The 25,911-nt window shown below is 56.1% G+C and overlaps 10 protein-coding genes across 10 annotated transcripts; 3 read left to right on the forward strand and 7 right to left on the reverse strand.

Annotated features, from left to right (window-relative positions):
- Positions 1–91: 91 nt before the first annotated feature.
- On the reverse strand, positions 92–1,932 carry B0H18DRAFT_987775 (uncharacterized protein). Its single transcript, XM_048044869.1, has 7 exons — positions 1,741–1,932; positions 1,364–1,670; positions 1,179–1,308; positions 1,045–1,109; positions 736–977; positions 315–685; positions 92–267 (listed from the first exon to the last, which is right to left on the reverse strand). Exons 2-6 carry the CDS (start codon positions 1,590–1,592, stop codon positions 359–361), a joined length of 993 nt encoding a protein of 330 aa, XP_047897231.1. The 5' UTR covers positions 1,593–1,670; positions 1,741–1,932; the 3' UTR covers positions 92–267; positions 315–358.
- Positions 1,933–3,664: 1,732 nt separating this feature from the next.
- On the forward strand, positions 3,665–4,296 carry B0H18DRAFT_929190 (uncharacterized protein; the record flags this gene model as incomplete). Its single annotated transcript, XM_048041684.1, has 2 exons — positions 3,665–3,758; positions 3,822–4,296. 2 exons carry the CDS (start codon positions 3,665–3,667, stop codon positions 3,974–3,976), a joined length of 249 nt encoding a protein of 82 aa, XP_047897232.1. The 3' UTR covers positions 3,977–4,296.
- Positions 4,297–4,409: 113 nt separating this feature from the next.
- On the reverse strand, positions 4,410–7,761 carry B0H18DRAFT_1116021 (FAD/NAD-binding domain-containing protein; the record flags this gene model as incomplete). Its single annotated transcript, XM_048033346.1, has 14 exons — positions 4,410–4,546; positions 5,202–5,243; positions 5,305–5,445; positions 5,505–5,595; positions 5,654–6,046; positions 6,120–6,196; positions 6,261–6,372; positions 6,435–6,520; positions 6,579–6,726; positions 6,793–7,239; positions 7,300–7,323; positions 7,377–7,407; positions 7,460–7,546; positions 7,604–7,761. 14 exons carry the CDS (start codon positions 7,759–7,761, stop codon positions 4,410–4,412), a joined length of 1,974 nt encoding a protein of 657 aa, XP_047897233.1.
- A 1,375-nt stretch (positions 7,762–9,136) lies between these two features.
- Positions 9,137–9,424, forward strand: B0H18DRAFT_832178 (uncharacterized protein; the record flags this gene model as incomplete). The annotated part of the gene is made up of 2 exons (XM_048039409.1): positions 9,137–9,212; positions 9,273–9,424. Coding segments are annotated over 2 exons (228 nt in total), but the record flags the coding sequence as incomplete, so codon positions are not given.
- Positions 9,425–10,374: 950 nt separating this feature from the next.
- Positions 10,375–12,819, reverse strand: B0H18DRAFT_987793 (uncharacterized protein; the record flags this gene model as incomplete). Its single annotated transcript, XM_048044870.1, has 13 exons — positions 10,375–10,659; positions 10,782–10,852; positions 10,924–10,951; positions 11,018–11,077; positions 11,177–11,320; positions 11,391–11,406; positions 11,556–11,580; positions 11,640–11,683; positions 11,737–11,762; positions 12,046–12,107; positions 12,322–12,400; positions 12,466–12,616; positions 12,681–12,819. Coding segments are annotated over 13 exons (981 nt in total), but the record flags the coding sequence as incomplete, so codon positions are not given.
- A 453-nt stretch (positions 12,820–13,272) lies between these two features.
- B0H18DRAFT_987818 (uncharacterized protein) lies at positions 13,273–16,467 on the reverse strand. The gene is made up of 3 exons (XM_048044871.1): positions 16,189–16,467; positions 16,007–16,139; positions 13,273–15,095 (listed from the first exon to the last, which is right to left on the reverse strand). Exons 1-3 carry the CDS (start codon positions 16,393–16,395, stop codon positions 13,498–13,500), a joined length of 1,938 nt encoding a protein of 645 aa, XP_047897236.1. The 5' UTR covers positions 16,396–16,467; the 3' UTR covers positions 13,273–13,497.
- A 505-nt stretch (positions 16,468–16,972) lies between these two features.
- Positions 16,973–17,560, reverse strand: B0H18DRAFT_987820 (uncharacterized protein). The gene is made up of 2 exons (XM_048044872.1): positions 17,402–17,560; positions 16,973–17,332 (listed from the first exon to the last, which is right to left on the reverse strand). Exons 1-2 carry the CDS (start codon positions 17,488–17,490, stop codon positions 17,173–17,175), a joined length of 249 nt encoding a protein of 82 aa, XP_047897237.1. The 5' UTR covers positions 17,491–17,560; the 3' UTR covers positions 16,973–17,172.
- A 167-nt stretch (positions 17,561–17,727) lies between these two features.
- On the forward strand, positions 17,728–20,294 carry B0H18DRAFT_904183 (uncharacterized protein). Its single transcript, XM_048041480.1, has 14 exons — positions 17,728–17,780; positions 17,838–17,924; positions 17,977–18,007; positions 18,061–18,084; positions 18,145–18,309; positions 18,340–18,591; positions 18,658–18,809; positions 18,853–18,949; positions 19,009–19,120; positions 19,185–19,261; positions 19,331–19,723; positions 19,782–19,872; positions 19,921–20,061; positions 20,116–20,294. The coding sequence occupies exons 5-14, from the start codon at positions 18,223–18,225 to the stop codon at positions 20,196–20,198; spliced, it is 1,485 nt and encodes a 494-aa protein (XP_047897238.1). The 5' UTR covers positions 17,728–17,780; positions 17,838–17,924; positions 17,977–18,007; positions 18,061–18,084; positions 18,145–18,222; the 3' UTR covers positions 20,199–20,294.
- A 125-nt stretch (positions 20,295–20,419) lies between these two features.
- On the reverse strand, positions 20,420–20,897 carry B0H18DRAFT_987832 (uncharacterized protein). The gene is made up of 3 exons (XM_048044873.1): positions 20,767–20,897; positions 20,555–20,707; positions 20,420–20,491 (listed from the first exon to the last, which is right to left on the reverse strand). Exons 1-2 carry the CDS (start codon positions 20,864–20,866, stop codon positions 20,556–20,558), a joined length of 252 nt encoding a protein of 83 aa, XP_047897239.1. The 5' UTR covers positions 20,867–20,897; the 3' UTR covers positions 20,420–20,491; position 20,555.
- Positions 20,898–23,656: 2,759 nt separating this feature from the next.
- Positions 23,657–25,884, reverse strand: B0H18DRAFT_987835 (uncharacterized protein). The gene is made up of 12 exons (XM_048044874.1): positions 25,556–25,884; positions 25,464–25,503; positions 25,221–25,401; positions 25,123–25,161; positions 24,984–25,069; positions 24,881–24,928; positions 24,766–24,824; positions 24,517–24,717; positions 24,260–24,460; positions 24,141–24,207; positions 24,075–24,082; positions 23,657–24,016 (listed from the first exon to the last, which is right to left on the reverse strand). Exons 1-12 carry the CDS (start codon positions 25,586–25,588, stop codon positions 23,972–23,974), a joined length of 1,008 nt encoding a protein of 335 aa, XP_047897240.1. The 5' UTR covers positions 25,589–25,884; the 3' UTR covers positions 23,657–23,971.
- Positions 25,885–25,911: the final 27 nt, after the last annotated feature.

Here is a 25,911-nt window from a genome sequence, read left to right on the forward strand (position 1 = left end):
GTCGCACCCCTGCAGCGGAAGTGTCCTTGCAGTCCGTACCACTCGCAGCCGGCCACCGCACACATGATCGTACACGGGCGTCATCTATGCCACGACTTCAGTCTTGCTCCTTCTCTGCAGTGATCGCCCATATAAGAACAGACTGTCGCCCAATTTGAAGGATTAGGCGACATGAAAACACGGATTCTCATGTTCATCCGATACGGTGTTACAAGTGATAGATTGTATGCTCCTGCCCATCGCCCAGGTTCTCGAGGACGGCGGACCCTATCATCCAGGTCAGAGAAGCACTGTGATGGGGATGGTACCCTTACCGAGCTGGTGGTTCACATCTCACGGCGTCCGGCCTATCTCATACTTAACTGGAGTACATCGCCCCTCCGAATGTGGGGTTTCCATATGACTGCGATGTGACACCTCCTATGGGCTGCCGCCACTTCCGTTCTCCTTGGTCCTGCCCCAATACAGGCGGCGGTCGATACTGCGTCCTTCCGCGGTTCGTCTGCGCGTGCGGATCAGATTGGGGCAACTGACGAGTCGTTTGGTCTGGCGGGGGAGAAGTCCATATGAAACGGGCGCCTGCGGATGCTGGACTGGCTCTTAGCTTGTCGCGCAGCCGCATCAGAGCTTTGCCTAGCTCGTTTCGCCCTAGGCCATCCTGGCCACATCCCCAGAACGAGTCGACCTGCGGTATCTTTAGTGTCTTGCTGATGCGAGCGGGACTGATATACGTACCGGACTGTCCTCGATGAGCTCACTATCACCCGTCTGGAGGAGCATGTCTCGAAGCGAGAAATGTTGTGCAAACTTCGCCTCGAGGACGTCCTCCATCACACGCACGTTGACGTCAAACCAGTCTGCGCGCTGCAGCGGGCGAAGGTTCCCTGCTTCCTGAAGAGCGTCGCGGGATCCGGGGAGCAGGCGGATGCGCTCCGCCAGGTCTGGTTGGCTTGGCATGAACTTGTGTGCTTGGAACACTGCGGACGTGGGGCGGGACCGCACGCCTCAGATTGTGCATAAGCAGAAGAACGCAAGGGAACGTACGATGTTCTGCGGTGGGATACATGCGGCCATCCCAATGAATAGGATACGGCGCGAAGTTTGTGAACCTGTTGACGCAATTCGTCATAGAACACTTTACACCGTGCGCATAAAGCACAATCGCACAGAATACGAACTCGTAGTATGGCTGTTGACGGTGATAGAAGCGAATCGCAGGGGCTGGTCCCGCGCGTCGAGTGAATGCTGGCGGCTGGGAGTACGATCGAGAGCGTGCGTTGAAGCTAGTTTCCGGCCTCTGAGGAACGACTGAGCACGCGTCGTACTTCAGCATAGATCTGCGCACTCTGAGTGATCGACATACCTTGCTCGATTGGATCTTGTGCATCTGCTGCCCTCGACAATAACCCGTTTCGGGATCTGCGTGGATCAGAGATTGACACCGATCTGCCGCTGCGATGACCTTGATGCGACTCCGGTGCCGGCCACCAAACATCCTGGACTGAAATCGGATATTGTATCGGCAGGGTGTAGTAGGCAGGAGGGGCATATGCTACTGGCGGCGGGTAACCGTGATAGACGGGCCGATTCATGACTACGGCTACTGCGAGCTTGCAATCCTGGCTCGGCAATTGGAGAACGTCGGCGTTTAAACGTTGAGCAGGAGTTCACTATTCAAGACAGCGGGGGCGATGACTGTAAGTGGAAAGATCGAGAGCGGCACACGCAAACAGGACGTACGCGGCCATAGCGAACCACTCTTCCCGATACGTGTATATGGTTTGACCACGCTGTGTCGCGGAGTCTGACGGTGGCTTGAAGTGCTCGAGTCGATACAGCGATGTCTCGTGCCCTGGGTAGTCTACCTCAGGGTACCAAGACAGCAGAACATCGCGACGTTCAGTAATATGTAGTCGAGGGCGCAGCGTTGATGGAACGTGCCAGTATAGGCCAGTGGGCCATCGTAGGTGGTTGATTACGTAAGCTACGGCTCGGCTCACGTTCAAATTGGTGTCCATACATACGAGCGCTAACCATAAGTATGCGACCGCCCTCCCCCACTCAACAAGGTCGTGTTGACTAGGGCCTGCCTAGTACAGAAGGCTAGAGCGCTAAGTACGTCGTCTCCTTTGTTGGCAAGCACTGCGCAGTTATATTCTCGAGCTGGGTGCAGAAGACGGCCAAGCAGCCATTTTCCTTCTGCTTTCCGATGACCGTAGAGTCGAAGCCCAGATCAGGCAAAATCCTGAGCGCACAACTCCATGCGGCAGGGACGCGGCCGGCGCAACCACAGCGTCAATGAAACCACAAGGGATACCGGTATTGCCAGTGTATTGATCGACTGGAACCCTGGGCCCATAGTGGGCCAGCAACGCTCAGCACTTATGACCGACCATAATTCCACAGGCTCAAGGCATAGCGTTCGTTTTTAGCGTCGAGACGAGAAGTAGGGGCCAATTTGGACGCCACATTGAAAGCTGCAAACCTGCCACCACATTGAGAGCGCCTCTGCGGACATACGAGGCCGTACTGGCAGACGCCCTCTGCGAATTGAGAGGCATTACACGGTGCACTTTCTTGACAATAATTTTGACCTTAGTAGTATCGCATCTGCGAAGGTGGTCTACTGCCTAGAATCGGTGTTTCTTCATAAGAAACTCAGCACCTGTACGTCTGGATCACTGCCCTCGTACTGTATCATGCGACTGAGCTTGCAACTCTGTCCACATGTACAAATTTTATTTCATGGGTACACCCTCCGCGAGAGGCGTTCATCAGAGATGTTACACAAGCGCAGAATCACAGGAAATCTGTCTCCGTGAAATCGTCCCTCTGCGCATGAAGTGTGAAGGTAGGTCCTTTTCCATGCGAAGGTTGGACGTATTGAAGGCAGCTGCGATCGCCGAAACGCAGCAAAGACACGGAACTCCTCAGGGCGCCACCGTCTAGACTCTAGTGCGAGCAAGAACCAGAGCGCTGGGGTTCAAGTCCAGACAGCCATGTCTGCGAACGCGTTGTCACTAGCGCGTCGATGGCCGAGAGCCTCTCGGAAATTTGGAAAGATTGCGAGTCATGGTGCGTAGTTCCATCGGAGCGCGGAATCTTATTCATCCATTTTGCACCTCGCGCGGCTACCCAGTGAACAGTTCACTCACTAGCAGATAGCTCCCTGGAGATCAGAGCCCTAGTGGTTGTTTGGGCGGTGCGGCCTTTCGTCGCGGGTCTTCGTGGCCTTGCACGAACGAAGTCCCGGTCGTGTGCTACGGTAGTGCTATAACACGCACGGCAGGATAGCGGTCTGTCAGGCCAGCTAGGAATATATTTTGATGGATCGTACCTCACACTGGTCAGCGAGCCGTGGCGCTGTACGGGCAGCCAACGTTCGTCTTGATGGCCGCGAATTAGACCGGCCCCTGGGTTGCCTTGACGCTGTGAGTCAGGAGCTGACAGTACCCTTTGATGCACTGAACACGATGGACATCGTCGAGAACCAATTCTCTTCCATCCGACGTCGGCGTAAAGCCTGAGGCACAGTCGCCTGCGGTACGTATCTGATATCCCCAGCCTTATGATGTATAAAAAGGCTTATAAAGGCTTATTCCTCAGAGCGGTGATTCACTCGCCTACCTCCCCCCGCCATAGTAAGCAGTTCAGATATATTGCAATGCAATTCAAATCTACCGTCCTCGCCTTCCTCATTGCCGCTAGCTCCGTAGCCGGGGTCTACAACCCTGTCGGCCAATCCTGCGATACCCCAGGTGAGTGCAGCTTATCGTCACACCGCCGTCAACTTCAAACTAGTGTCTCACTGTTAAATTAAGGTGGGGAAGGCTGCGCCAACGACGTACCGAGCCTCAACGGTGGTGACGCCTTCATCTACGAGTGCGGCCCTACCGGCACGTTTGTGTATCTTGCCGGCTGCGGGTGCTTGACCTGCTGCGAGGCTGACGCTAATGGAGCGGCGTATTGCACTTGAAGTATGTGTTGAATGCTTCCAGGTCTTCGTGGACTCGTATCTAATCCTCGAACATCTTGCAGAAATGAAAGTATGCCAATGATGGCAGGTGGCCATCATTGCCAATGTTCCACGGAAAACCCGCAGTAAATTGCGTAACAGAATTGATACATTCGCCGTCCACGCACTGGCAGCCCGTGGCTGACGATGCAAGCTGGACACTTTGGGTCCGAGACTGCGTCAGAACGTCACTCGAAGTAAACAGGCGCTCACCTCAGCGACTTGTATGGTCTGCAACGGAGATTAGCTGTCGCAGTGAGTTAATACCGGATAGGACTTACTGATGCGCTGAATCCCGTGAGCGGGACCGATCCCTAATGCTGTCTCGTCCGACGTCGGGGTGATGTCACGAGCGGTATGCATATGTCTGTAATGCATGTAAGGCTCGCGATGGCTACTTCTGGTGAGACAGAGCAACGATTAGCCTCCCCATCCCAGCCTTGCCGAGCAGTCCAACCATCTCGTAATGCAATTCTACCCATCTACCGCTGTTGCCTTGCTCGTCGCTGCCAGCTCCGCTGCCGGCGATGTCTATAATCCCATCGGTCAGCGCTGCTCTCCTCAGGGTAAGTGCAGCTCGTCGTCTCGCAGCTCGTCAAACTAGGGTTCCAAATGTTTTCATAAGGCGTGGAAGGGTGTGCGAACAACGTACCGAGCCTCAACGGTGGTAACGCATTCGTCTACGAGTGTGGCCCAGCCGATAAGTTTGTGTACGTTGCCGGATGCTCGACGTGCTGCACGGCTACTTACCACCAATGGGGCGTACTGCACTTGAGTTATGTGTCGAATGTCTCTTGATCTTCGTGAATCTAATCTTGGAGCATCTGGTAGAAGTGAAAGAAAACTAATCGTCGAGGGCCCCGGCCCGTTATGATCACCAATGCCAATGATCCACGGATAAGTCGTATTTGACTGCGTAATGGGATCAATCCATCTGTCGTTCAGAGAGCCAGTAGTCGATTGATTTATTTGCGTCGGGAAGCCCTGAATACATGAAGGTTTTCTGCTGTACAGATATGGCTATATTAGTGGTCTCTCAGTCATCACCGAAGCCACGATCGTCGACGTGGTATGACATGCATGAGAACATAACGACGACGCGGTGATTGAGCGCACAAGGTCGCCGGTGGGAACTGATAAATCTTCTAGAGATCAGTGCGCTGCGCCCGTAACGTAGAACACGCACCAGGTGGAATATCGACCTCATCGTCGTTCAGATACCACGCCCCTACGCAGCGAATAGAGTCATGTTGAGTTGATGCACACGCGACACAAAGTACTGGGCTTACGATCGCCCGTCATGGTCTTCTCGTTATACGTCTGTCCATCCCCGAGCCAGTGCATACGGTTCTTCACGCCTTCCGGAAGCTCGTACCGGAAATCTTCCCATCTCGGTTGTTCGAAGGCTCGGACGGCGTGAAGGGACGAACCTAGGAAAAATGAGCCTGCGAGCTTGCTGCGAGCAATACAGCAGCAGGACCGGACATACCCGGCCATAGGGCGACAACCCTGCCCTGTTCCTTCCCCAACTTGTACCATGACCTGCACTTCTCGCTGTATACTGTATTCGGGAAGTAACTCTGGGGGACGAATCAGATCTCTCTGTTATCGGCACACGACACCATCATCATAGCCCACCTCTAAGTACTCGTCAAAATCCGCGACAGCCTCCTTCGCCGCCTCAATACTCTTCAGCCTCTCTCGCTGCATCTTCTTCGCCGCCGCGACCGCGTAGTCCACCTGTCTCTCAATCAGCACCAAAAGCGCGCCACTGCCCGGCGCACTATTCGGTCCGAGACTCATGAACCAGTTCGGGAAGCCGTCCGTGCAGACGGCGAGGTACGTCGACGGATGCGGGGACCACTTCTCCTGGATCGTGACGCCGTTCCGGCCAACCACGGGGAAATCGAGCTGGAAGGAATAATCATAGCCCGTGGCGCAGATGATGATGTCGAGGTCCTCGTGCGTGCCGTCGACGAGCTCGATGCCTTTGTTGGTGACGCCCTTTATGTGGGTGGGTTGGAAGTCGACCTAAGGATGTGCATGCTCAATGAGACGGACAGTCGCCTCAGGACGGAGGGAAGGTGGGAAGGTGTATACTCACGTTGTCCGCGCACAAGGCTTCCAAGTAGCCAGGCCCCGGTGTCAATCGCCTGCATGCAACACCGAACTCTGGGATCACTGTGGTCGGTCCAGGACAAGGCTTAGTAGTGCATCTATGGATCGTCAGTGATGTGGGTCTCACGGAAGTCGGCGATCCATGGCTTCTTGGCGAGTCTCTTCTTCATATGAGCGTGGAAGGCTGCGCGTACGGCGCGTTGTGCATCGCTATCTTTGAGTGTCGATGGATGCACGCTCTGTGGATGGGCAGCCATCATCACAGAGAAGCCATGTAGTATGTGAAATCGAGTTGGCTCACGTTGACATCAGATTCCAGTTCGTGCCTGAATTGCTTGTAGTACTCTGGGTCCTCAAGACGCTCTTTGTCTTCCTCCGAGAACACGTCTGTGTATCCGCTGGGCTGATCAGTTATGGTAGAACCGGTGAAGAGTAGGGCACCTACAGTTCTCGGCCTCAGGTTCCAGCTGCATGAGCTCCACCATCTTTGCGCCCGCGTAGGGCGTCGAGATCCACGTCTTCCCGCGCACGAAGTTCACGATCTTCTTCACCCTTGACTGGAGCGCCGGGACGATCTGAATCGCACTCGAGCCCTACGAGACCGGGAGTACCGTCAATGAGACTTCAAGCGCATTTGCGGGCCAGACGAAGGCACGCACCACACCGATGACGCCGACGCGCTTGTCCTTCCAGTCATGTATAGCCTCCTGCCACGCCTTATCCCCGTCCCCGACCTCGAAGTCCGCCGTATGGAACAGCTTGCCCTCGAAGTCCTCCAGCCCGTCGATCTCCGGCCACTTCCACCTGCTCAGGCTCCCCACGCCCGTGAACAGCAGGTCCGCCGTGTCATCGAACTCCTCGTACGCCTCGCCCTCGTCGGGCAGAGACTCCAAGGTGACGTTGGGCGGAGGCTGGGAGGTGGGCGCGGCGCCGGGGTGGACAGGCCGCCGGATGCGGAGGTGCCACTTCCCGGTGGGCTCGTCGTACCGGGCGTGCACGACGCGGTGCTGGAGCTTGATGTAGCGCATGAGCTTGTACTTGTCGACGACGGACTGCAGGTACGAGCATATCTCGGGCCCGGGCGCGTAGAAGGCCGACCAGTCGGTCTGTCGCCACATGAGCTCGGGGTGAGCAGAAGCGCTTGGTGCGAGTTATATGAGGCGCACCTTCGGCTCGAAAGTGAGTTGGTACTGGGGTCATGGCAGATTAGTGGTAGCACGCGCGTTGTGGGTGGTGGACGTACGCAGTGGGCAGGAATATCACATGCTAAGCCACTGCATACATCGCTCAGCGAATCACCGTATGTTGAGCAGACACAGAACGCACGGATATTTGTTGGTGACCCACGTCCCTCCTATGCCCGAGTTCTTATCGTAGATCGTCAGCTCGACATTAGGTATCCGTTGAGGGAACCTGAAGATTAGACCGTCAGCGCAATGTCATTGGCACCCTTTCAAAGTGCATGCTTACCGTATCCCTGCGATGATCCCACTGAAACCAGCGCCGATGCAGACGACCTTTAGAGGCTTGTATTCATCAATCGGGAAGTTGCCGAGCTTAAACCCGTCGTCCACAACATGCCCGTTCGCGGGTTGCGGCGCAGGGATCTCCCGGCCTGGCATGGCCATGGTATGAGAGGTATGTCGTTGGGCGGAAGGCGGCTCAGCCATACCTTATATGCCGACGAAACGCTGCCACACCAACCACGAGGCGAGCACGCAAGGGCAGAAAAGGGAACCTTCTTCTCCTCATGAGTTTGTCGCTTGTCATGAGCTGTTCTCATGCTCATTTGTTTGCGTGATTCCATTGCCTGTTCTGGAAATTTTGAATTAGCTGGGGGACTAGTACGCCTGATCATAGATAGTCATAGATGCACCTGACTATGGCTTCGTATCAGAATTGTCCAAAGGCGAGATCGCCGTAGTACTTACCATAACTTTTTGGGCAGCGCACTACTCACAGCGGACTCTTGGGAAAGGAAATGTTGTTGCGTGCAGCGGGGAAATTCCTGGGCAACATGGAGCTCGCAGGGATCTGCGATAGCAAACCAGCCACAGAAAACCTGCTCCACGAATCATTTGGTAGAGGTAGGAAGAAGCCAACAGTCTCGACTTGGATGAACACGCGTACGATCGACAAAGTCTGCTGGTCAGCGCTTCAGCGCTTCAGCTCCCGTAGTCTGGTACAATACGGGTGATTGATTACGTAAGCTACGGTTCGGCTCAGCCGCGGTTCAAGTTGATGTTGATGCGGACGCTGACCACATACGGCCGCCCTCCATTGGCCGTGTTGACTATGGTCTGCCTACGAGAGACTAGAACGCTAAATATGTAATGGCTCCTTTGTTGGAAAACACTGCGCGACCATCTTCTCGAGCTGGCGGTGCAGAGCAGCCAAAACGCCATGCAGCTATTCTTCTCCTGCTTTCCGATGGCCGTACAGTCGAAGCCCGGATCAGGCAAAGTCCTGAACGCACAAGTCCATGCGGCCGGGTAACGTTACTCGCGCAGTCGAGTATATACGGACTCAAATCCTAGGCTGAACATATGGTAAGTAGATAACTTCAGGTAGCTATGAGTTTCTACTGCTCTGATGCTTGTGGTCGAGATCCTGGACCCACTCCACTCACAAGCGGATATATGACCCGCTGAGCGGTCCCGGTCGACTTGAAGCTTGAAGCTTGAAGTTTCAAGTTTCAAGCGCTGACGCTGCCCGGGTCCGCAACCTACCAAGTGGGTGACATGTACATCACGGTACATGATGTCCTGCCAGATGGACTGACTCTTATGACAGTCCACAGTACTGATGCTGTCCGTCCGGCAGTGGCGTGATGGCGCTGCGCAGAGTCAGCCCAAAGTCAGCCGTATGCATCTCATGCCAGCCCCAGCCCTATAAAAAGGCTCGTCATGGCTACCAAATGGCTCACGGGCAGACCAACGACCTGCACTCCGCCATCCTGAGCAGTCCAAGCATCCTACAATGCAAGTCTACCCATTGACCGTCCTCGCCATCCTCGCCGCCGCCAGTTCCGTGGCCGGTCAGGTCTATAACCCCATCGGCCAGCCTTGTTCTCCTCAAGGTAAGTTCGGCTTATTATCCCGCTGCTCGTCGGGCTTGAGCGTTGAAATGCTGTATTCAGGCGCAGAAGGGTGTGCGAACAACGTACCGACTCTCAACGACTATAACGCCTTCATCTACGAGTGCGGCCCTACCAATACGTTTGTGTATGTTGCCGGTTGCGCGTGCAATACGTGCTGCGAGGCTACCGCTGATGGAGCTTATTGCACTTGAGGTATGTATAGAATGTTCCCTGGCCTTCGCGAAGCCTGAGTGGATCTAATGCTCGAGCATCTTGCAGAAACGAACGGGCCAATAAATGAAGGCGGTTACTGTTACCAATAATCCACGGAAATATTGGCCCAGTGTATTGAATAGTGTAACGGATTTAATTCATACGCCGTCCGCATAGCCCGTGGTTGTTGATGCAAGCTGGGGCACGTTGAGTCAGAGTCAGAAGCCGCGATAGCGATCGTGAATGTCGGACACTTGCATGGCTCTTAATGAATCCGGACAACGTGGTGACATCTAGAAGTCGTTACTGTATCCATAGATGCCTGTCTAAAATTCTGATCTGTATGATTGTTATGCGCCGTTCAGGGACTGCCGTGCGATGGACCCATTGCCCTTCGATAGTGCTTCCGTCCGATCACTACAAGGTCATGAGGCCCGACGCTTGTCGGCTTTTATGGTCTGTAACGGAGACTAAGAGGCCCTTGGAATATCTGAGGGCGCGAGTCGCGGTGGGTAGTTCATCGGAGCGCGAAAGGCCGGCATAGAAGATGCCCCCGCTTTGCCATCCGCGCTACAACCTACCTCAGCGGTCCACTGGCATTTGGGCAGCACAAATCATTGTTAGTGCATCTCCCTAGTCTCCCGCCCCCGCAGCCATGCAACCGTGTAGAACGCGCACGACAGGAAACTGCTCCCGGAGCCAGTCACGAATGCGTTTGGTGGTAAGCCCTGCATGCTTACGTGTCAGCAGTGCCACTGGCAGTGGGCCGCTGAACAGCGCGAGCAATCAGGGTCCTCTCGACGGCCGCGCCACCGGATGTTGGCCGCTGTCCCCGTCAATAGCATATAAAAGAGGCTTGTGTCAATGGCGCTGTTATATACTGCGGCATGAGACGGCCTATCAGGCCGCAGTGATGGGCCGACACGGTTATTTAGGCATCGGGGCCTGCTTGACATTGCGATGCGCTCGAGTCAACGCAGAAATGCATTGCCCTGATTCGGGGAGGTCTACCGATACAGCAGAATGCCGCGATGTCCAGTCGAGGGCGCAGCGTTGGCCGTACCAGTCTGATGAACCAGCGGTCGGGATGCACGTATGCTAAGTACTTGTAGAGCCTGAATAGCGACTGCGTGGGTAACCGACTTCGATCTGCTCAGGCATCGAGTCCCGAAGCCAGTGGCGGATGTTCAACCTGGCAAGTGTTGATGCCATGAGCGTCGGCACAGCGAGTGCACTGATGGAAGAGGGGAGGGGGAGGACGCAGGAACTCACATTGCGAGCAAAGAGTTGACGTAGACTGCCAGTCACCACGCGGGTCAGTGGAATGCACGCAGATTGGATGATCGAAGCAGACACGCACTCTTGCTCCCCATGAAATAGACCACGGCCCAGACAACCTGGTTAGGTTTTGACCTGAGGGCGATGTACTGCCATCGGAGAGTGATCGTAATTCATGTAAGTCGGGGCGTCGGACAGAGATCTCCATCTCGGGACGTACAATGATGAAGATCACGAGCTGGAGCAGCCTGGAGTGGGTCATCGACCGAGTCAGCGTCTGGCTGCGCGTCGCGGTGACGTTACGGAGCACGTACGCCGTTATGATCCCCCGGTTCAACACATATACGACGAGCTTCGCGATGAGTGAGGTCGTTCTTTGTCAGGCGAGTTCATGTCGAGTAAGAAACGTGTCGTTCGAGGAATGATCGCCAAGTCAGATAAATCCGCATGCGGTATCCAGCGAGCATACACACTCAGCTATGCCCGTCCGCTTGCCGCGAAGGACGACTGACAACGTTACGGTAATGAACACGTCCGTGACGACCGCAGAGACAGTCTGGAGCGACGCCGAGACTTCTGCATGGGAGACACCGCAGGTGACGGCGGGCGTGATCGAGCTGTCGTTAGTACGGAAACGCCAAGGTCGTCAGAAACGTCGAGGCCAGTGAGACCAGTCGACGTTCTTACAGTTCGTAGACGGATACTAAAGGCAATGGTTCAGATGGAGTGGAGAGCCATGTATGATCAGCACCTACCTACCCCGCCGCCTAATAAATCAGTGTGCGTAGTCACGAATCCCAGGGTGAACCCGTGGTGAGAAGTCAATCCATAAGTATCTCTGAGAGCACTTACAGAAGGATAGCAGGGCGAGGATGCCCTTGTCAAAGAAATTGAAGTTGAGCGTTGTGTTTATGCCCGCCGTCTACATCAACTCACCATCAATGTACATAGATAGATGCGGCGTCGCTCTGCATCCATCACTGCGCTACCGGCTCAACGATCATGTCGCTGTGGAGGACTACAGCACACGTACGTGTACAAACAGTACGAATGTAGTATCTTGCTCGGGGATCGCAATTAGTTCCGGATAGATTCATTTCGGAGATCTGCCTGTACTCACAGCTGAACAATCAGGACAACCAAAGCCTGTAACGCAGCGGACGCCGATCAGATACGCGAAGGGGAAATTTGGCAGCAGATGTACTCACTGCGAGGAAGGCCTCGGCCTTGTACCGTGCGCGTGAGCGTTGATTAAAGCCAGAATTAGAGCCACTGCTCACGACGAATGAACTACACAAGTCGTTTAGCAGACATTCTGATACGGGAATGTTGCATGCCTTACTTCGTGAATTGAGATAAGCCGCTTCTGTTTGCGTGGCTCTTGATGAGGCAGACCCAAATGAACTAGGAGGAGTTAGTTGAGCCCTGAGTGCCCGCAACAGTGGAGTGAAACTTCTGATACTTACTTGCAGATCACAGCATGATCTCGCCGTGTCGAATAACCTGGGCAGTGTCAGATGAACCGATAACCGAAGCACAGAGATTTACCAAAGGAATGCCACCTGCAACGATATCTTCGGTAAGTATCCTTTTAGCGGTAGATCATTTTCAGCATTACCAGAAGCTGTACGCGCTTGTCGTCGTGAGGATACTCGTAGAAATAATACAGTGTCTGTGCGATGGCAAAACCCCACAGGCTGCTTACAGGCCGACACCACTGCAGCGTCAATAAGCCTACCGGGAATATTAAGCATTGACGCACATCGACTGAAACAAGATCCCCAAGAATATACACCCCACAGTGTTGTTCAGCTCGTCGCTGGAAAGAGGTTGAACCATGATGCATGAGGGCTGTAACGCTGGACAAGCAGGAGAGGGGTGCGCGTCACAGGCCGCGGTGAGAACCTGTGGGGCTCAAATATGACTAGCTCAGCGAAGCTCACGGACCATCACACTCCGGAAAGGCATCTTACTTACTCGTGTTCGTGTCGAGCGTCGATGGGAAGAGTCGGTGCCGCCTCCGACACCACAAAGCTTGATTTTGGCCATCGCGTTTGCGGGCATTCCACCGGATGCTCGCTGCGGAGTCAATGATAGTACATTTCACGCCCGCGTCCTTCGCAAGGTGCGTGAGTTCGCCATCAGACGCTGCCCAGGCGCAGGCACAGGAAACATATCACCAAGCAGTCGCCGCTCAGCGCATGAGAACGCCCGAATGAGGCTGTCGTCTAGCCCCACTGGGGGTGAGAACGAGATGTAGTGGAGAGCCTCTGTAGCGACCGTGGCCATCATGATGATGAACAAGTACTTCGCCGATGGCCGGGAAGGGTCCCTCCATTGGGCATTTAGAAAGATCGTGCGCCGTAAGTAGCAGTGTGGTCCATCGGAGGACAGAAGCACAGAGCGGTCCGCGGCTGACGGGCAGATAGCTCGTTGAGCGTTGTCAGTGGATGTCACTCATGCGCTGCGCCACAATGGCGTTGTTGACTAAAAACAAACGTCCGTCGTCCATCGGGCCGTGGTCTCGGCACGGTTGCAGACCTACGGGCTACTACCTATAGTAATACTGTATCGCAATCATGATACTATTAGTGTCAATGATACTTCAGTACTATAGTGCTGATGCGCACACTATTGCGCACAGACCCTGCTGCTCGACATGTCCCGGTCCCAGCTTCACGACCAACAGAACAGAGCAGATGCACAGCGTTCGAGATTATACTACTACACAATATACAGACTACGACCGGCGGTTCTATATACTACGCTACATCTCATCTTTCGCTTCCGTCGCCTACAAGCGCTTCCAGCCGTCGCCCGCAGGCCACTTCAGCTCGTCCCTCTCAACGCCAAAGCTCCTTCGCGACGGGCTCTCTCGCCCGCCATCGTTCTCCCCCTCTCCCATCTTCAGCCTCCTCAACCGCCGACTCCACTCCGGCTCCTCGCTCCCCGGGCTCCTCACCGAGTCCCCCGTGATGTCCTGCCCAACAGAGCTCTCCCCATCACCCACCGCCTCCTCCTCGCTGTCAATCAGCCGCTCCTCGCCCTCCCGCACGCCCCACCGCCCGCCGAGCCCGCCGAGCCCCGGGCGCGCGTGCGAGTGCTGCACGAACCCGCGCGGGGTGAACGCCGCCTCCGCCTTGTACCGCGCGCTGTCCAGGCGCGGCGCCGCCTTCTGGCCCAGGCTCGTCAGCGTCTTCTGCAGGTTCGCGATCGGCTCCGGGAGCGCCTCTCCGGCGGCGCGCGGGCGGGGTACGCCCGAGAGCGAGTGGTGCCGGCTCAGGCTGTGCGCGCCCGTGCCCGCGAAGCTCGGCCGTGACGGGCTCATGAACACCGCGTCCACGGGCGAGATTGGCGCGAGCTGCACGCTCTCGGGGCGCCGATGCCGCAGCGGCGGGACGGGCGGCGGCGGCGACGGGTGGTTCATGCTCTTGCTACGGTAGACGCGGGGAAACTCGCCCGTCGCAGAGGGTGAGTTGGGCACGCTCCGCTCGCCGTCGACCCCAGGGAGCGACGGCTTGCGGTCAGGGTGCGTCGGGGGCGGCTCTGAGGGCAGGTCGCACAGCGGCCGGGGCGGCGTGCGTGTGGGCGAGGTGGTCGCAGACGCAGAGGGTGAGATCACGTGCCGCGAGCGCGACAGGGAGCTGGGGATATTCGCGCGCGCGACGGACTCGAACGAGCGCGTCGTCGCGCCCGAGATCGTCGACGCAGGCGGGCTGAGCTTGCGTCGCGGTGGCAGAGTCGGCGCCGCCCGCTCCCTCGGGCGTTCCCTAGCGCCCGAGCTCGACGAGCCGGAGCTCGACGGCGCCGCGGCGTCCTTCGTCGGACTGATGCTCCTCGTCCGCCTCAGGCCATTTACGCTCGACACAGAAGGATTGCTGCTCTTGAGCACCTCCCACACGCGCTCCTGCTCCAGCCTCTGCTCCGCCTTCTTCAAGCTCTGCGCGACGCGCGTCGCCTGGAGGCTCTGCTGGATCAACACGTGTGGGTTCGTCTGGCTCACGGAGATCGTCTCGGGCATCTTCGCGAGGGATGAGTGGCGCGGCGGTAGGGAGGGTACGACAGGTATAGTGGGCTTGCGCGGGGGCAGAGGCGGGGTGCGGCCCTCGCTCCGTGCGCGCGCGTTCGGGTTCGGCGCGCGCTCGCGCTCGCCGATGGCGGATGGGCGATGGCCCTCTTCGGAGCCGCGTCGCGCGAGGAAGGGGTTCGTGGACGGCTTGGGCGGAACGGCTGGGGGAAGCGGCGCGGATTTGGACGGGACCATGGGACTTGGCTTGGAAATGTCGGAAGTGCCAAAGGGGTTCTTGTCTGGGGAGGGCGGGTCATAGGATGGCGGAGGCAGCCGGTCGATGGATTGTGGCGCTGGTGGAGACGGTTGGGAATCTGGGTGCGCTGTGGTATGAATGTCAGCACATAGGTGACGATTCAAAGGAAATTGAAGCGTGCAGCCAGAGAACATGGAAAGGAGAAGGTGGGACCTGAAGACCTGACTGCACCAGGAAGACTTGCTAGGTAGATGTTTCCGCATACAACGAAACTGATGCACCACGACGTTTATGGGCGACCACCATAGGCTACGTGTGCTTGCTGCACACGCAAAGCATCACACTCGCTTGATAGCTAGTCCCGTCTCATGCTGGGAAGACCATGAAGCGTGCCAATAAGTAGCGAGTTCGATGCAGGACGCGTCAAGTGCGAAGGGTCATTAATCATTGCTTTCACAACGGCAAAAGCGTCTGAACAACCAATGGCGCGCAGCGGTAATTCAAAACCACACGCTGAGGCGCCGTGTCCGAACTGACCGTAGCGCGTTCGTCGACTCCCTGCTGGTCTGATAGCGGTTCGCGATGATGCTGGTAGAGTACCGCGTGTACAAACAGAGATGCGTGCCAACGGAGTTGAGACGGCAGTTGCGCAGTGGATAGCGGCCGCCGCGGCACGAGGGAAACATCAGAGGGCAGAGCAACGGGCGCAGATACAGCATGGCACGCCCAGTGCTTGGCCCGCACCCATGCTCCGCGAACCCAGTCCGAGGGCCTGCGCAGGAGGTGGTAGAGCCATATTGCGCAAGTTACTATGATGCAGGACTATACCTGAGGCGGTGTACCATGACCGGACAGACGCGCAGTGCTTCGCCGCATTATATGCGGCGCACAGGGGAGCATGTCGAGGGATGGTGGAGGCAGCCTGTAGGCTTCTCAAAGTGCAACGACAAACGTGACAGACCATACGCGAGGGCACGGAGCGAGACCACCACACGTCTCGGCGGGTCACGGCGGAGGTAGAGACGGCGCACGACTCACCCTGTACGAACACGAGGCCCTTGTCGACGTCCCTCCCGTTGAGTGCATGGTGGACGAGCCTCAGCACAGCGAAGAGCTGGCCGCCGGTGAGGACGTCCGCGGGCGCAAGGTTCGGACAGAACAGGCGGAGGATCTGCAACAGTCGTGAGAGTCGCGGCGAGCACGTTCATGGACGGACGCACCGAGTCGATCATCCCAGGCGCAAGGGTGGAATAGCGGCCGCGGAGCCACGCCCTGGCCTCGCGGACGCCGACCTTCATGTCCTCGTAGAACGTGTCGCTGGCTTGCATGTCGGGCTCGTCATCCTCGGCGAGGTCGCGCATGCACGCGATGTACACGGTATATTCGCCATCGTTCAGCGCGGAGGAGTGGAGCGTAAGAGGTCGCATGCACGGTCGTGTGGCAGGAGGCGGGAGGGAGGAGGTCGTGGACGGAGATGCGGCGAGGAGGAAGAGGGGCGACCACTGCGGCGCGGCCGCGAGGCAAGACGCGCCCGACGCGTGCGGTTGCCGAGCCTCTGCCCAGTCACATCGACCCGTCCGTATCACTGCGGCCGTCCCACCTGGCTGTACTCGCCATCTCTCCCCCGTCCATCTTCACTGCCTTTCGTCCAGCGAAATCGCTGAACAACTGGGCGGCAACAAGCCAACAACACCGAGGCCGGACACATCAGTCCGCGCGAGCCTCATGCGGTGCCGGACCCGTTGTTGTAACGTTCATGAATTCATTCCATGCTAGTATAGCCTGGATGTGGCCTATCGGCCAGTCTCATATGTTCGCGGAGCACGTCTGCTGATTGTCTCGCACTGGAAGCCCAGTTGGTGACTTGGAACACGAGAGCCTCTGTCTGGGCGCGCGGTCCTTGCATGCCGGTACACTCATATCTGCAAGTCAAACTCATGGTGCATCTCGTTGCCATCCCGATGATCGTCTGCAAGCATATATGCATCGACTTCGCCCGCATGACGTCGGAGCCTTCCGAGAGTAAGCCGAATGGGTAGCAGCATGTTTCTCGTTGAGATCTTGAACCCAACTTGGGCACATCTGGTTGCGTCGTTCTCCATCCGTATGCCAGTGTAGTGACCTATGGATCATGCATACATCGAAGGCTGACTAGCAGATACTGACAATCGTGTCCATCCGAATCGAGACTGTTCTTCCTGGGCCTACGTCTTATACCAAATGCTTCGCAAAGGAGCTATCGCCAATCCTTCGTCCGGCGCGATGTCCTTGGATCGGGAGCTTCTTAACGATCTATCAGCATGCAACAACACCCATATGCGACCAAGAGTCCGTTGTGAGGTGAGTAGTGCGGCGCCCGTTATGGTAAGTACTACGGCGATCTCGCCCTTGGACAATTCTGATACGAAGCTAATCAAGTACCTCCATGATCAGGCGTAGTCCACCAGCTGATTCAAATTTCCCAGAACAGGCACTGGGATCACACAAACAAATGAGCATGAGAACAGCTCATGACAAGCCATGGGTTTGCCAGGACATACTCATGAGAAGACGGCCCTCTTTTCTGCCCTTGCGTGCTCGTCTCGTGATCGGTGTGGCAGCGTTTCGCCGGCATATAAGTTATGGCTGAGCCGCCTTCCGCCCAACGACATACCTCTCATACCATGCCAGGGGAGATCCCTGCGCCGCAACCCGCGAACGGGCATGTTGTGGACGACGGATTTAAGCTCGGCGACTTCTCGATTGATGAATACAAGCCTCTAAAGGTCGTCTGCATCGGCGCTGGTTTCAGTGGGATCATCGCAGGGATACGGTAAGCTTGCACTTTGAAAGGGTGCCAATGACATTGCGCTAACGGTCTAATCTTCAGGTTCCCTCAACGGATACCTAATGTCGAGCTGACGATCTACGATAAGAACTCGGGCATAGGAGGGACGTGGGTCACCAACAAATATCCGTGCGTTCTGTGTCTGCTCAACATACGGTGATTCGCTGAGCGATGTATGCAGTGGCTTAGCATGTGATATTCCTGCCCACTGCGTACGTCCACCACCCACAACGCGCGTGCTACCACTAATCTGCCATGACCCCAGTACCAACTCACTTTCGAGCCGAAGGTGCGCCTCATATAACTCGCACCAAGCGCTTCTGCTCACCCCGAGCTCATGTGGCGACAGACCGACTGGTCGGCCTTCTACGCGCCCGGGCCCGAGATCTGCTCGTACCTGCAGTCCGTCGTCGACAAGTACAAGCTCATGCGCTACATCAAGCTCCAGCACCGCGTCGTGCACGCCCGGTACGACGAGCCCACCGGGAAGTGGCACCTCCGCATCCGGCGGCCTGTCCACCCCGGCGCCGCGCCGACCTCCCAGCCTCCGCCCAACGTCACCTTGGAGTCTCCGCCCAACGAGGGCGAGGCGTACGAGGAGTTTGAGGACACAGCGGACCTGCTGTTCACGGGCGTGGGGAGCTTGAGCCGGTGGAAGTGGCCGGAGATCGACGGGCTGAAGGACTTCGAGGGCAAGCTGTTCCACACGGCGGACTTCGAGGTCGGGGACGGGGATAAGGCGTGGCAGGAGGCTATACATGACTGGAAGGACAAGCGCGTCGGCGTCATCGGTGTGGTGCGTGCCTTCGTCTGGCCCGCAAATGCGCTTGAAGTCTCATTGACGGTACTCCCGGTCTCGTAGGGCTCGAGTGCGATTCAGATCGTCCCGGCGCTCCAGTCAAGGGTAAAGAAGATCGTGAACTTCGTGCGCGGGAAGACGTGGATCTCGACGCCCTTCTCGGGCGCGAAGATGGCGGAGCTCATGCAGCGGGATCCTGAGGCCGAGAACTGCACGTGCCATGCTCTTCACCGGTGCTACCATAACTGATCAACCCAGCGGATACACAGACGTGTTCTCGGAGGAAGACAAAGAACGCCTCAAAGACACAGAGTACTACAAACAGTTCAGGCACGAATTGGAATCTGATCTCAACGTGAGCCGACTCGGTATTGTGTTTTTGGCTTCTTTCTGATGGTGGTTTCCCGTTCACAGAGCGTGCATCCGTCGACGCTCAAAGACAGCGACGCACAACGCGCCGGACGCGCAGCCTTCCACGCTCATATGAAGAAAAAGCTCGCCAAGAAGCCGTGGATCGCCGACTTCCGTGAGATCAGCATCACTGGTGCTCTATAGACGCACTACTAAGCCTTGTCCTGGACCGACCACAGTGATCCCAGAGTTCGGTGTTGCATGCAGGCGATTGACAGCGGGGCCTGGTTACTTGGAAGCCTTGTGCGCGGACAACGTAAGTATACGCCCTCTCTCCACTCCGAGGCGATTGGTCGTCTGATGGACCATGCATGTACACCCATAGGTCGACTTCCAACCCACCCACATAAAGGGAATCACCAACAAAGGCATCGAACTCGTCGACGGCACGCACGAGGACCTCGACATCATCATCTGCGCCACGGGCTACGATTATTCCTTCCAGCTCGACTTCCCCATGGTTGGCCGAAACGGCGTCACGATCCAGGAGAAGTGGTCCCCGCATCCGTCAACGTACCTCGCCGTCTGCACGGACGGCTTCCCGAACTGGTTCATGAGCCTCGGCCCGAACAGCTCGCTGGGCAGTGGCTCGCTGCTGGTGCTGATTGAGCGACAGGTGGAGTACGCGGTCGCGGTGGCAAAGAAGATACAGCGGGAGAGGCTGAAGAGCATTGAGGTGACGAAGGAGGCTGTCGCGGATTTTGACGAGTACTTAGAGGTGGGCTGTCGTGATGGTGTCGTGCGCCGAAAACGGAGATGTCTGACTCATTCCACAGAGTTACTTCCCGAAGACAGTATACAGCGAGAAGTGTAGGTCATGGTACAAGATGGGGAAGGAACAGGGCAGGGTTGTCGCCCTATGGCCGGGTATGTCCCGCCCTGCTGCCGTATTGCCCGCAGGCTCATCCTTCCTAGGCTCGTGCCTCCACGCCGTTCGGGCCATCGAGCAACCGAGATGGGAAGATTTCCGGTACGAGCTTCCGGAAGGCGTGAAGAATCGTATGCACTGGCTCGGGGATGGACAGACATATAACGAGAAGACCATGACGGGCGATCGTAAGTCCAGTATTTGTGTCGCGTGTGCATCAACTGAACCTATTCACTGCGTAGGGGCGTGGTATCTGAATGACGATGAGGTCGATATTCCAACTGGTGCGTATACTACGCTACGGCTTAGTGTGCTGATTTCCTGAGGATTTATCAGTTCCCACCGGCGACCTTGTGCGCTGATTCGACCACGTCGCCGTTATGTTCTCATGCATGTCTTACCACGTCGACGATCGTGGCTTCGGTGATGACTGAGAGACCACTGATATAGCCATATCTGTACAGCAGAAATACCCAATGTATTCAGGGCTTCCCGACGCAAATAAATTGATCGACTACTGGCTACGTGGACGGCAGATGGCTCAATCCCGTTACACAATCAAAGACAACCTCTCCGTGGATTACTGGTGATTATAACGGGCCCTCGACCACTGGCTTCCTGTCGTTTTTCCAGATGCTCCAGACTTGAACTCGCGAATACCAAGAGACACTCGGCACATACCTCAAGTGCAATACGCCCCATTGGTGGTAGCCGTGCAGCACGTCGAGCACGCGCATCCGGCAACGTACACAAACTTGTCGGCAGGGCCACACTCGTAGACGAATGCGTTACCACCGTTGAGGCTCGGTACGTCGTTCGCACACCCTTCCGCGCCTGACGGAAACAGTTAGAACCCTAGTTTGACGAGCGGCGAGATGACGAGCTGCACTTACCCTGAGGAGAGCAGGGCTGACCGATGGGATTATAGACATCGCCGACAGCGGAGGTAGCAGCGACGAGCAAGGCAAGAGCGGTAGACGGGTAGAATTGCATCGCGATCGGTAAGGCTGGGTTGGGAAGGCGAGTTGTTGCTCTGGCTCACCAGAAGTAGCCATCGCGGGCCTTTATGCATTACAGACATACCGCTGGTGACATCACCCCGACGTTGGACGGGACAGCATTGGGGATCGGTCCCGCTCATGGGACAGCGCATCAGTAGGTCCTATCCGGCATTAACTCAAAGCGACAGCGCCCAACATCATGCCGGGAGCATCGCCGTTCATATGACGTTGGCGACGTTTAATGTACTGCGACCTACTGACAGCAGCTGGCGCAACAGTGGATGTCTTGAAACATGTTGTACAAGCGTGGTTGGCCACACGCACCATTAACCTGTCGCGCACCGCCATAGCATCACCATCGCGCACCAATGCTGTCCGGGACTGCGTTCAAGACCGCGAAGACTCGTCACAAGCGACGACTTGCGTCGCCGAAATGGACATCGTCTAGCGGCGCAGCAGGCTATTTGCCCTTGAACGGACCACTAAGGTAATAGTGTGAGTGGTGACCCCGGTCTTCCTCGCTCCACTGAACCGCCCACACGAGCGGCAACCTTTCAGAGGCTTTAAGAATCTCCGAGTCTCTGGCCGCTATGGCATGCCGCCAAGGTTATCGAAAGTCAATGTGTTCGGCCCATGCCGGCTGCTGCTGGATGGCTCGTGACGATTATGCAGATCAAGAGTCGTGTAAGTATGTGCATAGCAATTGAAAACGTTCTATCATGTAGATGTCGCCATGTCGTCTAGGCTTACCAAGGGTCGTCGCTGAGGTAAGCGCCTGTTCACTTCGAGTAATATTCTAACGCAGTCCCGGACCCAAAGTGTCCAGCTTGCATCGTCAACCGCGGGCTGCCAGTGTGTGGACGGCGTATGTATCGTTTCTGTTACTAACGCAATTTACTACAATCTTTCTGTGAAACATCGGCGATAGTGGCCACCTGCAATCGTTGGCTTTCTTTCATTTCTGCGAGATGCTCGAGGATTAGATCCGTGTCCACGAAGACCGGCAAGCATTCTGAACATACCTCAAGTGCAATAAGCTCCACTAGCGGTATACTCGCAGCAGTTCAAGCATGCGCAACCGGCAACATATACAAATGTGTCGGAAGGGCCGCACTCGTAGATGAACGCGTTACCACCGTTGAGGCTCGGTACGCCGTTGAAACAACCATAATCGCCCGTATGAAACAGGTTAAAACTAGCCTCAGGTTGACGAACGGTGTGATGATCAGCTGCACTTACCCTGGCCGGCGCAGGATTCGCCAATGGGATTGCCCTGGCCGGCTACGGAACTCGCTGCGATGAGGAAGGCGAGGACGGCAGATGTGTAGAGTTGCATGGTAAGATACTTGGACTGCTCGGTATGGCAGAGTGGAGAAGACCGCTGTTCATAGCCAGGAAGTAGCCATGACGAGCCTTTTTATACATCATAGGGCTGCGGTATACGATACGTACCGCTACCGAGCCAATAATCACGCTGACTTCGGAAGGGACGGCATTAAGACGCTGTGAAGTAAGCGCATCAGAGTTCCTGTCAGGTCCTGTCCGTCAAGTACTGACAGCAACATGCACGTTGACAGTAGCCAATATCTCGTGGGCAGGACCCCGAGACAATATCGGTCGCCCCTGCTGTGCCATGACCCACTGACCAGCACCTGGCGCAATGAGCCAACTTCTGTTCAATATATACACAACCGTTCACACGAACCGTCTTCCTGCCGTGCACCTTTCAGCACTGATACCATCGCGTACGGCCGCGACGCGGCTCTGGACCACGTAGCTCCAAGACCACAAAGACGCGCGACAAACGGCTTCGTAGTGACAGGTTTCCTGTGCCAGTTCCGCGCGTGCGCACCTGATGACAAGAAAAAACGCATCTTACGGAGGACGCGAGCGTGAAACGAACTCGTACACGTGTGAACAACATCCTTAACAGAGTCGGTACATGATGCAGGAGTACAGGTGGTGCGTTGCTGACGATGATGAACGACCAATAGGCTTCATCCCACCCGCAAATGTGCTACTTATATCAAAGTTATGTCAATTAGCAGGTAGGAAGCCAATGCTGCTATCACTCACTTCGCAGAGAACGCCTGCCAGGATGCGTCCTTGCGATGGCCGGTTTGCCAGTGCAGGTCTTGTAGCGTCCACGTCGTTCCCTCGACGTGAAACACGAACACGAGTGGGATACCTCTCTGTCAGTGTCAGAGTGATGGTCCGACACGATGGGTTTTGCTGAGATAGTCACATTGTGAGTCCGACATGCGCCCATCTCCTGCTCGTCCCGCGCTGCAGCCTCCATGCATATAATCACTTTCCAACGGCGGCTGGCTGAACTACGATGCTGTTTCAGTTGGTGTGCTTCAGTAGTGCTCGCTACCCCATGGGGGTCATTGACGACAAACGTGGTGGTGCTGGTGAGTACGCAGCCTATGACGTTTGCCTTCGCACAGACGCTGTAGTAGTCCAACCGCCATCTATGAGTCATGAGTGTTTGCACCCTTGAGGTGCTGTGTCGATACACATGGCAACGCCAGGCAGGACGGCATTGACGGTGCCTGAACAAGCCAACTGTCAGAGCGGCACAGTAGTAGTGTAATCGAACCGTACGTACCGGGCAGAGCGAATTGACAGAATGGGCCCCTTAGTCTGGTTGCGTCTATCGCTGTCGACCTGTAAGATATGCTGGAAGTGCACTGCTGGCGAGTCGTCGGTCGTCACAAGTGCGCCAGATCCCGTTCCATAGCGGTAAACGACGCAACGTGAGTAGAAGAATGAGTAGAGCAATTATTTTAGGTTTGACACAAACTGTATGTTCACTGTGAGGGCCTTGCGGCAAGACTATTGGCGATCGTTGCATAACTGAAAGGTCCAATACTCGATTGCAAACTTGAAGTGATAGAAACAGCACGCTCGGATATCTGGACATAAGTCGCGGAAAAAACCTATCCTCGCACTGCATTAGGGAACCCGGACTTTCTTCGTGACGTCTGCGTGCATTAGCACAAGCCGTCAAGTACCACAGCTCCGTCTGAAGTACGAGGAACTCGTTTACGCCAGCGAACAAAAGCGGCACCAACAGATATGTTGCCCCAAGCTATCAGTGACGGTAAATCACCAGAAAGAGAGGCCGAATGGCTTCGTTCTGTTCACATCATCTCACGTTAGAATACGTCATCTATCAGTGGCCTACAATATCTCACCTTGTACACTATGGGAGAGGAATATTGTATCAGCACGAGCAGAATCAGCGATCGCAACGAACTTACCAATGGCCTCGTCATAGTTCAGGTCTCCACCAGGCTCGCCGACGACAGAGTCGTAGCCTGCCGGGGGCTAGATACCGCGTTATGGCACGTTCAGATGACTAATGCGACACGATACTCACCGCAACGAGACTGTCGTCTCCGGAAGTCATCTTAATTGTCTTGCCCATGACGACGTCGCTGAGGAGCATTGCCTTGAGCGCTGACCCCCCACGCTCTTCAACGTAATCGTTCGCCTTCGACGATGTCGCGGAGGTGTATATCCCCTCGCCAAACCGGCCGAAATTCGTGCGCTGGCCCGCCTTGGCGATGTGGAACGACGTCTGGAGCAATAGGCTCGCTATCAGCACACATTGTACACGCGACAGAGACTACGAACGCGAATGATGCCACAGAGCGAGCAATGCGCACTGCGGCAGAGCTCCGGTTGGTCCTCGCTGTCACCGATGGTGCAGGCACGGATCGTCCCGTGCCACCGTCGCTTGCTGTTCCCGCCAGCATAATTGGTCTTGCGCTCGATTGCAAGCTTGTACCGCGAGAACTCGTCGGTGTGGTCCTTGTCGCAGTAGATCTTCCATATCTGGTATGACATGAGAGGTGGTCGCTCCGAATACAATTACTTGCCTACCTTGACCACGGTCGGAACGGGTGTAGGGTGCTTCCACTGGTCCCTAAACTGCTTCGACACTGAAAATCGTAGGTTAGGTGATGATGTGAGATATCATCTCACGAGACGAACTTGCCCTCGCGGAAGGATGCCATGTTGTTGGTGATGATCAAAATTATAGGAGCTGTTGGCCATCGGTTCGATTGATCAGTCTCGGAGACAACAGGAGTGCTCCTTACCTGAGCCAAATGTGTCTTCGCTGCATCGCTTTGAGCAAAAGTCGCTTAGCTTCCCGTTGGTAGTCGCCTTGGGCCACTTCAGGCAACTGATGATGCACAGTGAGTCCTAATTCTACGATCTAGCAGAGGTGATAAATACAATAGGCATGCCTCCGCCTTTCCGAAACGAACGGCGTCACTGTATGACACATGGACTGTCAGTGCCGGTACTGCAGCATGTCTATGTTGAGGCCTTACCGCCGATGTGCGTTGGAGCAATAGTCGCTCAGCATACCGTCCTGTCCGACGAAGGTAGGCTGCTGACATGTCGGGAACTTGCAGACACGAGCAACGGGAGCGGGCAAAGCACGCGGACTGGCTGGGTTTTGCGCGCCGGTCTGGAATGCTTCACGACAGCGTTGGCCGCAGAAGTCATGTACTACATAGGGAAGGTAGGGATCAATAGGAGTTGGGCACGTACTTATGAGACTGCGGACGTACCACGGTTGCCCTCGACATATGCTGGTCGAGACTCGCAGTTCTTTCCTATTGCGTCGAACATCATATCCAATGGGATCAGAAAATATACGCACCTTGCAGAGTCTGGCACCGTTGAGCTGCTTCATAGCATCTCTATGGGTCGTACCACAAAACGAGGAGTATGACCCATCGGGATCCTGCCGAGTTATACGCCCTCCGATGGAAAGATCGATGGCTGCCGATGTCCGGTGAGGGCCGCCAGCCACCTCCCGCAGTGGCTGGCGGTCGTTGCCGCCGTCCGTCGGGTGCCGGTGGCTGTCGGTGGCTGTCGGTGGCAAATGACTGACCGTGCTGGCGTGTGGTGGCTGATACCGTCTGCCGGTGGCATGGACTGGACAACTGGTGGATGCCACAGGTCGCCAGTGGTCTTATGTGGTCGTCGTTGGTTCCCACTGTACATTACCGAAAC

Source organism: Fomitopsis serialis, assembly GCF_022376445.1.
Source record: "Fomitopsis serialis strain Sig1Antser10 chromosome Unknown B0H18scaffold_11, whole genome shotgun sequence".
In the NCBI taxonomy this organism is placed as follows: Eukaryota; Fungi; Basidiomycota; class Agaricomycetes; order Polyporales; family Fomitopsidaceae; genus Fomitopsis; species Fomitopsis serialis.

Excerpts from the sequence above, each read along its gene's own strand:
- B0H18DRAFT_987835 (XM_048044874.1), bottom strand. The coding sequence starts at position 25,588 with ATGAAGCAGCTCAACGGTGCCAGACTCTGCAAG. Across the intron at positions 25,504-25,555 it reads ACGGTGCCAGACTCTGCAAG|AACTGCGAGTCTCGACCAGC; the intron begins GTGCGTATATTT and ends GCAATAGGAAAG. Across the intron at positions 24,929-24,983 it reads CGAAGACACATTTGGCTCAG|CTCCTATAATTTTGATCATC; the intron begins GTAAGGAGCACT and ends GATGGCCAACAG.
- B0H18DRAFT_987820 (XM_048044872.1), bottom strand. The coding sequence starts at position 17,490 with ATGGCTTGTCATGAGCTGTTCTCATGCTCATTTGTTTGTGTGATCCCA. Across the intron at positions 17,333-17,401 it reads AATCAGCTGGTGGACTACGC|CATAACGGGCGCCGCACTAC; the intron begins CTGATCATGGAG and ends CGTAGTACTTAC.
- B0H18DRAFT_904183 (XM_048041480.1), top strand. The coding sequence starts at position 18,223 with ATGCGCTACATCAAGCTCCAGCACCGCGTCGTGCACGCCCGGTACGAC. Across the intron at positions 18,310-18,339 it reads ACCTCCGCATCCGGCGGCCT|CCTCCGCCCAACGTCACCTT; the intron begins GTCCACCCCGGC and ends CCGACCTCCCAG. Across the intron at positions 18,810-18,852 it reads CCTGAGGCCGAGAACTGCAC|CGGATACACAGACGTGTTCT; the intron begins GTGCCATGCTCT and ends TGATCAACCCAG.
- B0H18DRAFT_987818 (XM_048044871.1), bottom strand. The coding sequence starts at position 16,395 with ATGCGACCTCTTACGCTCCACTCCTCCGCGCTGAACGATGGCGAATAT. Across the intron at positions 16,140-16,188 it reads CGCCTGGGATGATCGACTCG|ATCCTCCGCCTGTTCTGTCC; the intron begins GTGCGTCCGTCC and ends CGACTGTTGCAG. Across the intron at positions 15,096-16,006 it reads GGGCCTCGTGTTCGTACAGG|CGCACCCAGATTCCCAACCG; the intron begins GTGAGTCGTGCG and ends TTCATACCACAG.
- B0H18DRAFT_987775 (XM_048044869.1), bottom strand. The coding sequence starts at position 1,592 with ATGAATCGGCCCGTCTATCACGGTTACCCGCCGCCAGTAGCATATGCC. Across the intron at positions 1,309-1,363 it reads ACAAGATCCAATCGAGCAAG|TCGTTCCTCAGAGGCCGGAA; the intron begins GTATGTCGATCA and ends ACGCGTGCTCAG. Across the intron at positions 1,110-1,178 it reads CGTCAACAGCCATACTACGA|GTTCACAAACTTCGCGCCGT; the intron begins GTTCGTATTCTG and ends TTGCGTCAACAG.
- B0H18DRAFT_987832 (XM_048044873.1), bottom strand. The coding sequence starts at position 20,866 with ATGCAATTCTACCCGTCTACCGCTCTTGCCTTGCTCGTCGCTGCTACC. Across the intron at positions 20,708-20,766 it reads TCAGCCCTGCTCTCCTCAGG|GCGCGGAAGGGTGTGCGAAC; the intron begins GTAAGTGCAGCT and ends TGTTTCCGTCAG.